The sequence below is a fragment of the Eubalaena glacialis genome, chromosome 14 (assembly GCF_028564815.1).
Source record: "Eubalaena glacialis isolate mEubGla1 chromosome 14, mEubGla1.1.hap2.+ XY, whole genome shotgun sequence".
In the NCBI taxonomy this organism is placed as follows: domain Eukaryota; kingdom Metazoa; phylum Chordata; class Mammalia; order Artiodactyla; family Balaenidae; genus Eubalaena; species Eubalaena glacialis.
The window spans coordinates 27821145-27835728 of record NC_083729.1 but is presented as its reverse complement, the minus strand read 5'-3'; the positions used below and the strand labels follow the sequence as shown (position 1 = coordinate 27835728).

The 14584-nt window shown below is 40.5% G+C and overlaps 1 protein-coding gene across 1 annotated transcript; it reads left to right on the top strand.

Annotated features, from left to right (window-relative positions):
- The first annotated feature begins 202 nt into the window (after nucleotides 1–202).
- On the top strand, nucleotides 203–1285 carry LOC133074643 (POU domain, class 5, transcription factor 1-like). The gene is given in 1 exon segment (XM_061168568.1): nucleotides 203–1285. A coding segment is annotated over 1 exon segment (1083 nt).
- The last annotated feature ends 13299 nt before the right edge of the window (nucleotides 1286–14584 follow it).

Below are 14584 nucleotides of genomic sequence, written 5' to 3'. Positions count from 1 at the left end.
AATTGATACAGCGCCTATTGAGAACAGTATGGAGGTTCCTTAAAAAACTAAAAATAGAACTACCATACGACCCAGCAATCCCACTACTGGTCATATAACCAGAGAAAACCATAATTCAAAAAGAGTCTTGGAGAGGTGTCGAGCCGTCCCTAGGAGAGTCCTCGTTTTCCTAGGCCCCCGGCTTGGGGCGCCTTCCTTCCCCATGGCGGGACACCTGGCTTCCGACTTCGCCTTTTCGCCCCCGCCGGGCTGTGGAGGCGATGGGCCGGGAGGGCCAGAGCTGGGCTGGGTTGATCCTCGGACCTGGATGAGCTTCCAAGGGCCTCCCGGTGGGTCAGGGATCGGGCCGGGGGTTGGGCCCGGCGCCGAGGTGTGGGGTCTTCCCGCGTGCCCCCCGCCCTATGACTTCTGCGGAGGGATGGCCTACTGTGCACCTCAGGTTGGAGTGGGGCTGGTGCCCCAAGGTGGCCTGGAGACCCCTCAGCCCGAGGGTGAGGCGGGAGCCGGGGTGGAGAGCAACTCCGAGGGGGCCTCCCCGGAGCCCTGCGCCGCCCCCGCTGGCCCCGTGAAGCTGGACAAGGAGAAGCTGGAGCCAAACCCCGAGGAGTCCCAGGACATCAAAGCTCTTCAGAAAGACCTCGAACAATTTGCCAAGCTCCTAAAGCAGAAGAGGATCACCCTGGGATATACCCAGGCCGATGTGGGGCTCACCCTGGGGGTTCTCTTTGGGAAGGTGTTCAGCCAAACGACCATCTGCCGTTTTGAGGCTTTGCAGCTCAGTTTCAAGAACATGTGTAAGCTGCGGCCCCTGCTGCAGAAGTGGGTGGAGGAAGCTGACAACAACGAGAATCTGCAAGAGATATGCAAGGCAGAGACCCTCGTGCAGGCCCGGAAGAGAAAGCGGACGAGTATTGAGAACTGAGTGAGAGGCAACCTGGAGAGCACGTTCCTGCAGTGCCCAAAGCCCACCCTGCAGCAGATCAGCCACATCGCTCAGCAGCTCGGGCTTGAGAAGAATGTGGTCCGAGTGTGGTTCTGCAACCGTCGCCAGAAGGGCAAACGATCAAGCAGTGACTATTCGCAACAAGAGGATTTTGAGGCTGCTGGGTCTCCTTTCTCAGGGGGACCAGTATCCTTTCCTCTGGCGCCAGGGCCCCATTTTGGTACCCCAGGCTATGGGGGTCCTCATTTCACTACGCGGTACTCCTCAGTCCCATTTCCTGAGGGTGAGGCCTTTCCCTCGGTGTCTGTCACCACTCTGGGCTCCTCCATGCATTCAAACTGAGGTGTTTGCCCTTCCCAGGAATGGGGGCAGAGGAAGGGGGACAGCTAGGGAGAGAACCCTGGGGTTCGTACCAGGGCTTTGGGATTAAGTTCTTCATTCACTAAGAAAGGAATTGGGAACACAAAGGGTGTGGGGGCAGGGAGTTTGGGGGAACTGGTTGGAGGGAAGGTGAAGTTCAATGATGCTCTTGATTTTAATCCCCACATCACTCATCACTTTGTTCTTAAATAAAGAAGCCTGGGACCTAAAAAAAAACAAACAAAAAAAAAACAAAAAGAGTCTTGTACCACAATGTTCATTGCAGCACTATTTACAATAGCCAGGACATGGAAGCAACCTAAGTGTCCATGGACAGATGAATGGATAAAGAAGATGTGGCACATATATACAATGGAATATTACTCAGCCATAAAAAGAAACAAAATTGAGTTTTTTGTAGTGAGGTGGATGGACCTACAGTCTGTCATACAGAGTGAAGTAAGTCAGAAAGGGAAAAACAAATACCGTATGCTAACACATATATATGGAATCTAAAAAAAAAAAAAAAGATTCTGAAGAACCTAGGGGCAGGATAGGAATAAAGACGCAGATGTAGAGAATGGACTTCAGGACATGGGGAGGGGGAAGTGTAAGCTGGGACGAAGTGAGAGAGTGACATGGACATATATACACTACCAAATGTAAAATAGATAGTGGGAAGCAGCCGCATAGCACAAGAGATCAGCTTGGTGCTCTGTGAGCACCTAGAGGGGTGGATTAGGGAGGGTGGGAGGGAGACGCACGAGGGAGGGGATTTGGGGATATACGTATACATATAGTTGATTCACTTTGTTATACAGCAGAAACTAACACACCATTGTAAAGCAATTATATTCCAATAAAGATGCTAAAAAAAATTTTCTATATATGTACTTGGATCTATTCCTGAAAAAAAAAAAGTTCTCATTGCAAGAAAAAATTTGTAACTATGTATGGTGACTGATGTGAACTAGATTTGTTGTGGTGATCATTTCACAATATATACTAATATTGAATCATAATGTTGTGTACCTAAAACTAATATAATGTTGTATACCAATTATATCTCACTTAAACTGAGAACAATTAAAAAAAGAAACTTAATCTGCTCCGAAGTGTGAGAGCACAATCATTATATAATCATCAAATACTTAAATCACTCCCAAAGAGGGCATCCTCAGAATGGCTGTTCTCTAAGTATCAAAGAATTAGGCCTTCCATGCCTACTTGTCCATTAAATTAAAAAACTCCAACTTCCATATCTGTGTAGAGTGCTTTCTTTTGAAGTGCGAGGGCATGTGGATAGAGCTCAAGAGGGGTTGATTTTTTCCAGTTCTCACAACCATTGACCTATTTAGAACAGATATTTTACAACTAGAGAAACTGAGACTCTGAGAAACTTGCTCTGAAAAAGCCAACACAGCATGCTAATGACAGAAATGGAAGCTACACACAAATGCCTGACCCCTGATATGTCATTTTTCCAGCTCTTTGTACTACTAACTTCGTATTTTCGGGTTCTACCTACTCCTTGGTTCTGCATATGATTCCTTGCCTCTCAACCCAAATTCAAGTTCCCTCCACCACTCCCGCCCAACCCCTTTGCTTCCATGACCACATAACTGATCACAAGGAAGACTCTGAGGTTAGCGTCAATCCAGGACTTACTGAGTTGAAACCCACTTGAACACAACACAACACAGTGCAATCATCAGAATGGCTGAGCACCTAAACTCAGTGGTCGTGATGTCAAAGTGACAAAAATGAATTATAGGCCAAATTATAGGCCAATTATATATCAAATTATAGTGATGTTATGTGTCTATTACTGTTGACTGACATTTTTTTCCTGGTGATTGATACTAGACAATAGCATTGGTTTAAATTTCAGTTGTAAAAGAAGTTAAATAGAAGGAATCCTGTTTAGCAAATAATATATAAATACAGTCAATATCTTCTTCCTGTATCCCACGGCCCAAACCAATGGCAGATAGGAGACCCTCAAAGGATTGCAACCTCCATGCTTCTCAGGACCTGACTCAGAAGTGGGCAAGAGGATTCTGCTCAGTCATCTGTGTGTACTGTGATGCTCCTAGCCCAGGAGGACATGGATGGCTACTGCCTTACCCCATGCAAGATGTGGTGGGACCAGGTGTCTGAACCCCCTCCACCCCTTGCCCACGGCCAGGCCCCAACCTCAGACAGAAGGCAACAGCTCTGTAGGTCAGATGTTCAGGCAGGCTTAACTAGATTCTCTGCTGAGAAAATTCAAGGAATTCACCAGGATTGGGCTTTTTCTTATCTTGGAGGCTCTGGGGGAAAATTCGCTTTCAAATTCATTCAGGTCGTCCACTAGGGGGTCTCTGCTCCTTGGCTTCCTCCATCTTCAATCCGACAACAGAGCGTCAAATCTTTCCCATGCTTCAGATCTCTCTGATTTCTCTTCTGCTACAAGCTAGAGAAAACCCTCTGCTTTTAAAGGGCTCATGTGATTTGATTAGTCCCACCTAGATAAACTCCTTATCTTAAAGCCAACTGCTTACCAGCCTTTTGCCATGTAATGTAACATAGTCACTGGAGTACACCCAGGCAAAGGTCACGGGACCATCCTAAAATTTTTACCTACCACAGTTAGAAATATGTTCATTTGGCATTTGGAAATACCTTTCCAGGACTTAGGAAAATGTTAGGGATAGAAATCTAGATTTAGGATCCATTACCTTTAGGTAATAGATTTATAAAACATAAATGCATGTACAAATATAATACTACTAGTTCAGCAATATCTTTTACCATAGAATCACAAGAAACAAATGGACAGGGCAATGTTTTGTGTGTTAGATATTGTTGACATTATCCCTAAGAGTAACACTGGGTTACTTTGACTTTCCATTTAGGAAGCTCAATTCCAGTTTCTTTAATTTATTCTAGAAGATACAAAAGGACTAGATGAGATTTCCTGGATTCCAACCATTTCAACACAAAAGGAAACCAACCTAACTGTCACATGATAATGAAATTCTGTGTGTCTACGTGCATGTGTGTGTTTAAGTATTAAAATACTTTTTGCCATTTTTTAAATAAATGAGTAGCCTACACAGCATCAAATACATTCAATTAATGTATTTCTCCAAAATGAGCAATTCATTTTCAGTTATGCATCTCTTCTGTCAGGATTCAGGTAGTTTCCTGTAAAGGAGGACAACAGGAATTTGATATATGTCTTTATTGGTTTAGAAAGCGTTTATTTAAATCTTATTCAAAACAAAAAAACTTGTACAGCTAAATTTTCCTCTGTGCCTGTGCATTAAATTAGGGGGAAATAGGTATCTCATTTATTCACTTTTCCTCTTCTCTTTCCCCACCTTTTCCTCTTGGAAAATTTATCTCTGTCCATATTAGTGATTCACTCTCCCTTTGCAGAGTGCTTTCTTAAGTTGTCAGCAGACAAAGAACAGCATTAAAGACTTGCTCAGAGAATGAAGAAGGCCAGAAATACACTAGTGTGAAAGATTAGGAATGTGAGAACTGAGAAGGAACCAACCAACCTCTCTGCAACTTCTCAGGAGAGCCCAGACCTTGGAACTCAGACCTTCACCCTGCCACTCTGTCTTAGGCACCCAGAGTATTTGACTCAACTCAGCAAACCTATGTTGAGTGCCTACCACACACACCCACTCTATCCCTCTTACTCTTCTTTCCCAATTTACCAGTAAAAATCTACTTAAAATAATATGTGGAGTACTGGGTTTTAATATATTATGTGCCCATACACACACACACACACACACACACACACACACAAAACAGTGCATGCTATAAGATTTCACATTTCTACCATTAAAATGTGATATATTATATTTTTGTGTGTCTCTGTTTAGCAACAAATGAAGGTATATGCTATGAATAACACTAGATTTCATAGGGAACTTTTTCAATCAAGGAGAAAGGTACATTGTCGCCAGATGCTCATTTTATTTCAGATTTCTGTGTACTGTAGTTTGCTAAGATTTTAAATAAACAATGATAACTATAAGAAGTCCCTGATAATAATGGCAGTATATGTTACAAGTCATCTCCACGTGCAAAAGCAGTCTTGTAGGAGATGAAACACAATATTGTAATTAGAAATAGATGGATTCAATAAATATTAAGCAGTAAAAAATATTATTCATTTAGCCATTTCCTTCTCAGTAGCACCTGCAATTCAGGCTCATCCTAACATCTGACCCATGAAATTAAGATGATAAGGAGTTACTGAAAGAGAAGATGGAGAGAATTTAAGAGTCATGGCTTTTTGAAATTCCAGTATGCTTTTAACAATTGCAAGTTGATGCTTCTTCCCCTCTCCCCACCTAAATGGTAAACAAGAAATAACTGGCAGATGGACAAATGAATGCATTTCAGTGAGTCCCATTTATAATTCTATGAGTTACATTTCGTTATTTTGATAGAATCAGACTTCAAGATCTGGTGTTCCAGATAATCCTAACAAGCACAAATTTTAAACTATTTTGCCTACATTTCCTGGTTATTTACAACCTGTGTGACCAATTGGAGCATTTCTTTGAATTGAATTGACCAGTCTGGTCAAGTTAGTCGGGTAGCCCAGAGCCCCACTTTTTTCTTTTAGAGAAGAATTCCTTCCTTTCATCACAATGAAACTTCAATAAACTCCACCTTCAACCAAGTCCACCTAGTCTTTTCCTAGTCTCAGTTTTGCCTCTAGGCTGCCTGGAGTAGCAAGAAGCAGGCCAGATTAGCTCTTTGCCAGCTGATCTGATAAACTAATCTGACAGAGATGAATGCTTTTTAGGAAGGTTGCTGTTTTGCCTTTTGGAAAATGGATGCTGAAAGCAGCCCAGGCTTTGGCTATTGAAATTACTTGGGTCTCTTCTCAATGAAAAGTTGGCCTTACATGACTCTCATGGTAAATAACTATTCTTTAAATACTTTTCAATAAATAATAATAATAACAGCAACAATGATAATACATAGCTCCATTTTTTTCATTTCACTAAAACTAAGCATTGTACATACTGTATTCCCTAAATTAGGGGTCAAAGTCTCACTCAGCCTTTCCGAATTCTGCTGAGAGAAAGAAGCTGCTATTAAGCTGATAAATCACTGGAATGTTTTCCAGGGTTTGGTTTAGGGAATTGCTTCCATCTGTGAGTGGCAAACTTATTCCCTCCCAGAAAATTCTCCCTTCTTCTAAAATACTAAAAGCACCCCTGGAGTACTTTAAGGACAGACAGCTGGCCTCAGGGCTTCCAATGCTCTTTTAAGTTATAACTCTCCTCAGAGGCCCTAGGGCTGGGTGCAGCCTGGTGATTTGCAGCCTTGCTGGTCACCATTCCACCTGCTCAACTCCAGGCAGGTGCAAGGCATTTCTAACCTTGCTCAGCAGCCCTCCTGATTCTCCTTGTGTTAAAGCCTTGGGGTGTGTGTTTTCAGACGATAGCGGCTCGTGGATATATGCAGGTCCCCAGTGTCAGACTAAACTCAGGGCATAGCAGAGGAAGAAAATAGCTAGAAATCTAGAAAGGTGAACAAAGGTAAAGGCCAGGTTTAAAGGACAAGAGTAAGTCAAGGGAGAGTCAGGGATTCCATCCCAGGTCAAGACTGAGTCAAGATCAAAGCTGGACATGTAACCAGAGATCATGAAGAAATGAAGGCAGAGCAAGGCAATGGGTCCAAGGACATGGAAAAAGCAAACAGACATGAAAATGAGAAAACCTGGGTTTTGATTTCACTCTACCCAGGGTCTCAATTTATGTATCTGTAAAATGAAGCTCTGAAATGAAATTATCTCAGTCATTTAGATATTGAGTCTATAAGGCCATATAAACAGTCATACACACCACACTATTTAGAGACCAAAGCAGGACAATGAGCTGGAGCCAATTAAATAATCAGATCAAATATAGACAAAAACAACAGCATTTTGAAACCAAGTAAAAGTCTGCCTCAGAGAATCTCTCACAGGCATCTTGTTATCTGCATCCTTTCAAACACTCTACTAGGCATTGTAGACGACCCTAGAAATAAAAATCATGCTCCTTTCCCTCTAGGAGGTTGCATCTTCGGTGGAAGGAAAAGGTCCACTTTTATACAATTTTATTTATTTATTTATTTATTTATTTATAAAAATATATATGATATATATATATGATAGTTCAGAAAAACAATAACTAAAATGGCAAAAGATAACACTAAAGGCATTCCTGGGAGAGAGTCCAGGACTTCTCCAATTACTGTGCCTCAGGTCCACATGGTTGATCTGCTTTAGATGGGCTGCTTTCCAAGGAAACACTCAGCAGGTACTAACTCCCAATCGTAGCATAGTCAAGTAGAAGCTTGGGTTTATCTGGCATTTATGACTGACTGAAGCTTAAAATCCTTCCATTAACTTTTGTAGCCCCTGCCAACCTCCAAATATATTACATTGATTGGATTTCATAAAAAAATCTAAACCAGACTGTAGCCTCAGGTATCATGCCTGGAAAACAGCAAGATACTATTGGGCAAATACTTCAGGTCTAGGTCAGAAGTGAGTCCTACCCAGTAGAAGGCAATCATTACCATAAACTTAGAAAGACATTTACTCCCCTCTGTTGTTAATCAACAAGCCATTGAGCATATACCCTGCTAAGAGTGGTTATGAGCAGAAGCCATGAGTTCGGATTTCAGGCAGGATCAATGGCTGAGAGGCCAGAAATAGAGCTGAGTCCCATCATGTGAAGATGGAGCTCTGAGGAGGGAAATAGTCTGCTGCCCACTTCAGTTTTATCCTATGCCTGCTGTGCTGATTATGGCCACAAGAATATCAGAGGCAAATTAATTCTGCTCCTGACTGGCTTGGAAAAAGAAGCTAGGATTTCACAACATCAGGTGAGAGTTTCCAGAGTTTTATAACACTGGTGAGAGTTTCACTTTTTTTCCCTCCATGGTGTCCCCTTCTTAAGGCAAATAAAAAGTTGTCCAGTTGTACAAATGGCAACAAAACTCTAGCATTAGAAATACATGGAGAACTAAGGATTCCAGTTACTTTCCAAGTTCATCATATTTCTGTTGGTCCAAGATCACACTTGGAATCTCAGAAAATATCTCCGCCAGAAACCCCAACATCTTTCACAAACTGCCTACTTGCAAGTTTGTCAGCCACAATACAGTAAAGGAAAGTTTTATGAAAAGATTTGTTTCACTTAGCTTTTTAACCAAGCAAGAAATTTGACATTATGAAACGGAGAAACCATACTGGTTTAAAGTTAATAGTGGCCTTACAATAAGCTATCCCCAGCATCATTCACAGCTGCTTGGATTAAAGACCTTTTGATTTGGAGATCTGCCATCTACTGAATACCTCTTCCCCAATAAGTCAATAATTTGCCCTCAGATGAGAATAATGATCTTTTATGGTATGTTTCCTCTTATGTGCAAGTGCAGCCATTGCCAGTGCTGGTCTGAAGCCTCCTACTTACGAGTTACACCTTTGTTTCTTGTTGGAGCCATGGGCCTTCTGGCCTGATGGTTTTGCATATGACAGAGAGAGATTTATACCTTCCTCCAACTCCCACCCACACCCCACCCAAAATACTGGGCATTGAACATTGGTACTGAAAGTATGGGAACTTCCTCTTTGACCCTTGGTTAGATACGGTTATAGACTGCATCTACCCTATTTGAAGTGAGCCAGTGCCTTTAATTCCACAAGATGCAGTCACTGAAGTCTCATAAATGTACTGGAGATGTCAAAGATACCATCTATTATGCCATACCTCTTCTCATGAAGTGAGTTGTGCTCCCATCACAGCTTACGTATCATGACATAGCTCTTCCCCTTCCATATTGTGGCAAAGCTTATTAGAGCTAGAAGTGATCACCTGACCCAAGCTTGGCCAATCAAATTCTTTCTTACGGGAATTTGGAACTGGGACACAGAGCCTCTAGCCAATCTGTTCTGGGTACTTGAACATGTGGGTCACATAGTACACTTTCTATATTATAAGAGTAAATAACTCTAAAGAGAAAAAAGGAAATTGTGGATACAAAGCTGAGATGCAATGCAAAATGCAAGAGATAGAGAAATCAACATTAACTGAACTTTGGCTCATGTTACACACTCAATGTGGGTCACCTGGGATGCTGTGTTCATTGTAGTCTTTCAAGCAGGCTAAAGGGAGATTTATCTTGACACATGCTTTCCAGATCTCTGAGACAGGAAAAGGAAAGGTAGAAAATTACACACCAGCTCGTTTCCACCCCAAAGTGACAATGTCACATCTGCTTACATTTCATTAGCAATACCAAGTCACATAGCTCTAACTTCAAAGGGTGTGAGAAAATGAAATCCTACCATGTTCCCAGAGGGAAGAAAACTTTAATATGACTTCCATGCCACCCTTAGGCTTTTTTCCCTCCAAATAAAAATATATAACTGTCTTTTCTTGGCTTCTGGCTCTTCTCTGAAACTGTTCTTACCATGGTCACTAGTGACTGATATTTGTGAAATCCAATTAACACTTTTTAGTCCTTATTTTACCTTCTCTTCCACCTCTCTCTTTCTCTCTCTATTTGCTGCGATAAATTATCCCTTAACATCATCATTTTCTCCAGCTCAGGCTTCAGTGATACCACTGCTTCCCTCCAATATCCTTATCCATTTCTTCCCCTTTCCCTTCTTATTACATGCACACAACCAGGCGCTCCCTGTGGCCCACTAAAGTCTGTTCCTCATTACTCCTTAGTGAATTATACCACCGTTCTCCAGTCACCAGCATCAAAGTCTGGGTGTCGTCTGCAGCGTCCTCCTCTCCTTCCTCTGCCCTATATTTTGGTGACCAGGTCCTTGCTACGACTTCTCACTTGGTTTACTTCCACAGCCTCCTAAAGGTTCTCCTTCCACCAGCATCAGCCCATGAGTCTTATTCTGCACAAATGATTAGGGTCATCTTTCTAAATATTATTATGTCACTCCCTTGCTTAAAACTTTAATGGTTTCTAAATGCCTTAGGCTATTGTCCAAAATCCTTCAAGTGCTTTATAAGGTCTTCAAGATCTGCCCATGATTACTTCACCAGTTATATTTATGGCCTTGGCCCTCTCCCTCCAAGTTATGCTCTGAATCACCTGTATTTCCCAGAACTGCCCCTGATGATTCAAATCTCCATGTCTTTGAGCATGTGGTATTTAATAGACACCTTTCCTTCCTATTCAGGTTAACTCCACTGAGACTTAGCTCACTTATCATTCCTTCCAAGGAGTTTTCTTTGATCCTCCTGGTCCTAATCACAATCTCCCTGCTATGTGTTCTAAGAACAACTTGAGCTTACTTCAATCTCAATAGTAGGTTATCAAAAATATGTTTTTCTAGTTAACATTTCATCTTTCTTCCCTACTATGAGTTCCATAAGGAAAGACTCAGCTTTACTGATTTTTGTGTCTTCAGGGTCTAATACAGTGTCTGACACATATTAGAAGTTCAATACATACCCATTAGGTGAAGTAATTAATCAATAAAGCCCTATATCCTTATGAACACCAAATTCTGAAACTGTGCTCGGCGGGGCAGAAAGGGGGGAAAATGTGGCTTCTATATACACACACACACACACACACACACACACACACACACATCGCCTTAGGCTAATATATGCAAATATGGCCTATATAATTACCTCTACAAAGTAATTACTCAGCAATGATGCCCTGTCCTGGATCTCTGGGTAGTTCATGCTGCACTTTGTCCTTCTGTGATAACTGCCTTGCTTTTGCCTTTGAGATTCAGTTTGAGGGACAAGTGACTTATCTTGTACTAAGAGTTCATATTCCTTAGAATTGTGTGTTAACTTGTTTTTATAAACTAAACATATCTATTGAAGGCCTATGTGTTGGTTTCCCTGGAGATGCAAAATCCCTGCCCTCAAGGAGTTACAGCCTAAGCAGGGAGCTAAGTTCTCAGCTGAATGGAAAGAGCACTTACTGTAAAGAAACAGCATTGCAGAATTGGAAACAGCTTGAGAGCTGAAGTCTGTACATCTCAATCTGAGTCTTAGCTCTTGCCTAATATCACAGAACACCTGACCAGCATTTACCTCTCTTTTCTATGACTTCATTTTCTTATTTGCAAAAAGTGTAAAATAATAAGATAATACTAAAAGATAAAATGTAGATTATGATAATAATAGTAATAATCTCTTACATGAAGTTTAATTGATATTAAAGTACTTTATAATAATAGCTATCATTTACTGCACACTTTACTACACAATCACTTAGAGTCTTAATTTTACATTCACATTCTTAATTTTATCTAATTCATGTAACAAGCCGATGTAGCATTATAATCTCCATGATACAGATGGAGAAATAGTGGTTCAGAGAGGTTAAGTAACTCATCCTATATCACACAGCTGGAGACAGCAGACCAGGATTCAAACCCCAATCTGTATCACCCAAAGGCCAGGGATGCTAACCATTATGTTACACTGCCTACTTTCAAACTGCCATGTAAATGTAATTTATGTACTCAGTTGTTCATATATAAGCACTATGATGAAGTAGAGCACATGTTATAAATGAAAGTTGCCAATTAACCAAATTGTTTAGATTTTTCCATCTGTACAATGAGTGAGTCGGATCACATTAAATGAGACACTGTATCAAGCACTCTGCACAGCAGAGAGTACAGTATTCAAAAATGCTAGCTAGATTATTGCTAAGTTCCTTTCTATAATTCTGTGACATTTCATTCACATACAATTTTTTCAGAGGGCTAGGGTAACAAAGCATGGGATTTATATCAGAAGATACAAACTTATAAACCAGGCACTTATTTATGGAGGCCCTGAAGGCACTGGTAGTTTTGGGGGACTGTAAGGAACTCATGTTCAGATAAGCCACCACAATTATCCAGGAAACTTGTTACCATTTTGCAGGTGCTGAGAATCTGCTCCCAACTTTTTTAAACAGCCCAGGCTCAGAATTCTTTCTCCAGCTAATTAAAAGCACAGTGTGTTCATGTTTTTCCCAGTGGACTCAATGCTACAGGAAGAGAAATTTCATGTTTTGTTTATCTAGTAGGAAGAGGGTAGTGGAATTGGCCGGGTGTGACCACCCTATTCCAAGAGCACCAAAGTATTTTTTTAAAAAACCAACTTTGAAATTCTCATTTGTTGTAGACTGTTGGCCACCACCACCCTTCTTGTGTAATAAGCTCAGCTTATGAGCTACAACAAAGCAGTTAGAGATAAACAAGCACTGTAGTCCACTCAGAGAGCCAGATAGACCAGAGGACAAGAATCCAGGAGTAAGCCAAGATTTTAGGGCCTGATATGCATCAAAATCTAGGGAATACAGAATGAGTCATGATAAAAGTTAATGCTACCTAGAAAGAATCTGAAAAGACAGGAGTTAAGACATCATACAGGGCTTCTTTCAAACACAAGCCTAGTTAACCCTCACAACCTTGGGGGCATAGGTATGATTAAACTCAGTTTATAGATGGAGAAACTGAGCTTCAGGGAATTCAAGTGACTTGCCAGAGGTTACGAAATTAGTAAGAGATTTAGGGGAAGGGAGATAGATAATTAATCGAAAGTAAACAACTATTATGTGAATTTTTTTAAAAAGATTTAAAGTGATATGAGAGAGTAATTAGAGGTAAGGCTAATATTAGCTAGATGAAGTATATATTAGATATACCATTGAATAACAAATTACCACAAACTTGGCAGTCTAAAAAACCACATATTTATTATCTCAGTTTTTGGGGGCTAGGAGTCTAGGCATGGCTTAGCTGGGTCCTCTTCTTAGGGTCTTCTGAGGCAGCAATCAAGGTGTCAGCAGGACTGTTTTCTCATCTAGGCTTCACTGAAGAAGAATCCACTTCCAGACTCACTCAGGTTGTTGGCAGAATTTATTTTCCTGCAGCTGAAGCACTGAGGTCAAGCTCCTTGATAGCCTTTGGAGGGAAGCTTACCTAAGTTCCTTGCCACATGGACATTCCCAATATGGCTACTTATTTCATCAAGTTAATAAGGAAATTCTCTAGCAAAACAGATTCTTAAATAATGTAGCATAATCATGCAAGTCATAGTCCATTCCTTTTGCCATATCCTATTGGTTAGCAGCAAGTCACAAGTCCATCCATACTCAGAGCAGCGGAATGGACAAAGGCATGAATATCAGCAAGCAGGAATCATGAAGACCATCTTAGAGTCTCAAAGTTTAAAGATTCTATCCAATAATTTTACATAGCCTTAATTTCATAGGTATGTAACTATGCCTACTAGCCTAGGCATAGTTCTACAATATACACATAAAATGGACACATCTATGCAATATAAGAGAAAACAATATTCTGTTATTTGTTGCCCTATATATCCTTTTATTTATGTATTTTTCATTTTTTTGCAGGCTATTTTGAGATGAGGTAGAGCATCCTGAAGGGCATTCTGTTATACCAACGCTACGATCACCTTTTTCTTTTTCTCTTGCAGAATTTTGCTGATTTCACTATTTTAATCAAATCATGAGAGAATACTGGTTCCACAGTTCTGGCCCCTCCTCTAGAATTATGCTGGAAAACAAACTTCTAAATATGAATTTCTAAATCATGTTAGAATTTTTAAATACCAACCAATGTATATAAATTATTGCAGCCTCATAATAATCTGAGCACATATAATGGCTGCTTCATTTTTTTATCTAAATTTAGCATAAATCAAGCTTATGTGGTAATATAACAGCTTCTAAGAGGAAGTGGCAATTCTATAAGTAACTGAAGGCCTCAAGGTCACATACACCTCTGCAACTGAGGGACTCCCTAGTCTAATACCTACTATTCTCTTATTACCCTCAGATAATTTGATAATTAAATTATTTGAATGGTATCCCAAAGAATTACAAATCTCCAAGGAAAGATTTTCATTCCAATAAGTGCATTCTAAAGAATATTGCTTATAAAGATGTTAAAAAATATAAAAATAAAAAAAATAAAGAACATTGCTTAGACAAAAAATAGATTTATAAAGGGAACTTGGAACTTTTAAAATACCGCTGCATTGATTTTCTTCAAATTTCCTGGGTGCAGAAATAATCTTTTACTGGAAGAAAACTGTCACTTTGTTGAGAATTTAAGGGAGAAAGCCTATGATCTGAGATTAGGTTAGCCTTAAGATCTAACCCCAAATTTTCTGCACTTGCTTAGTTTCTTTTTTTGTAATATGTGGATAATCCCCACCATAGGATTTTTCTAAGAATTTATGAGCTCAGTCA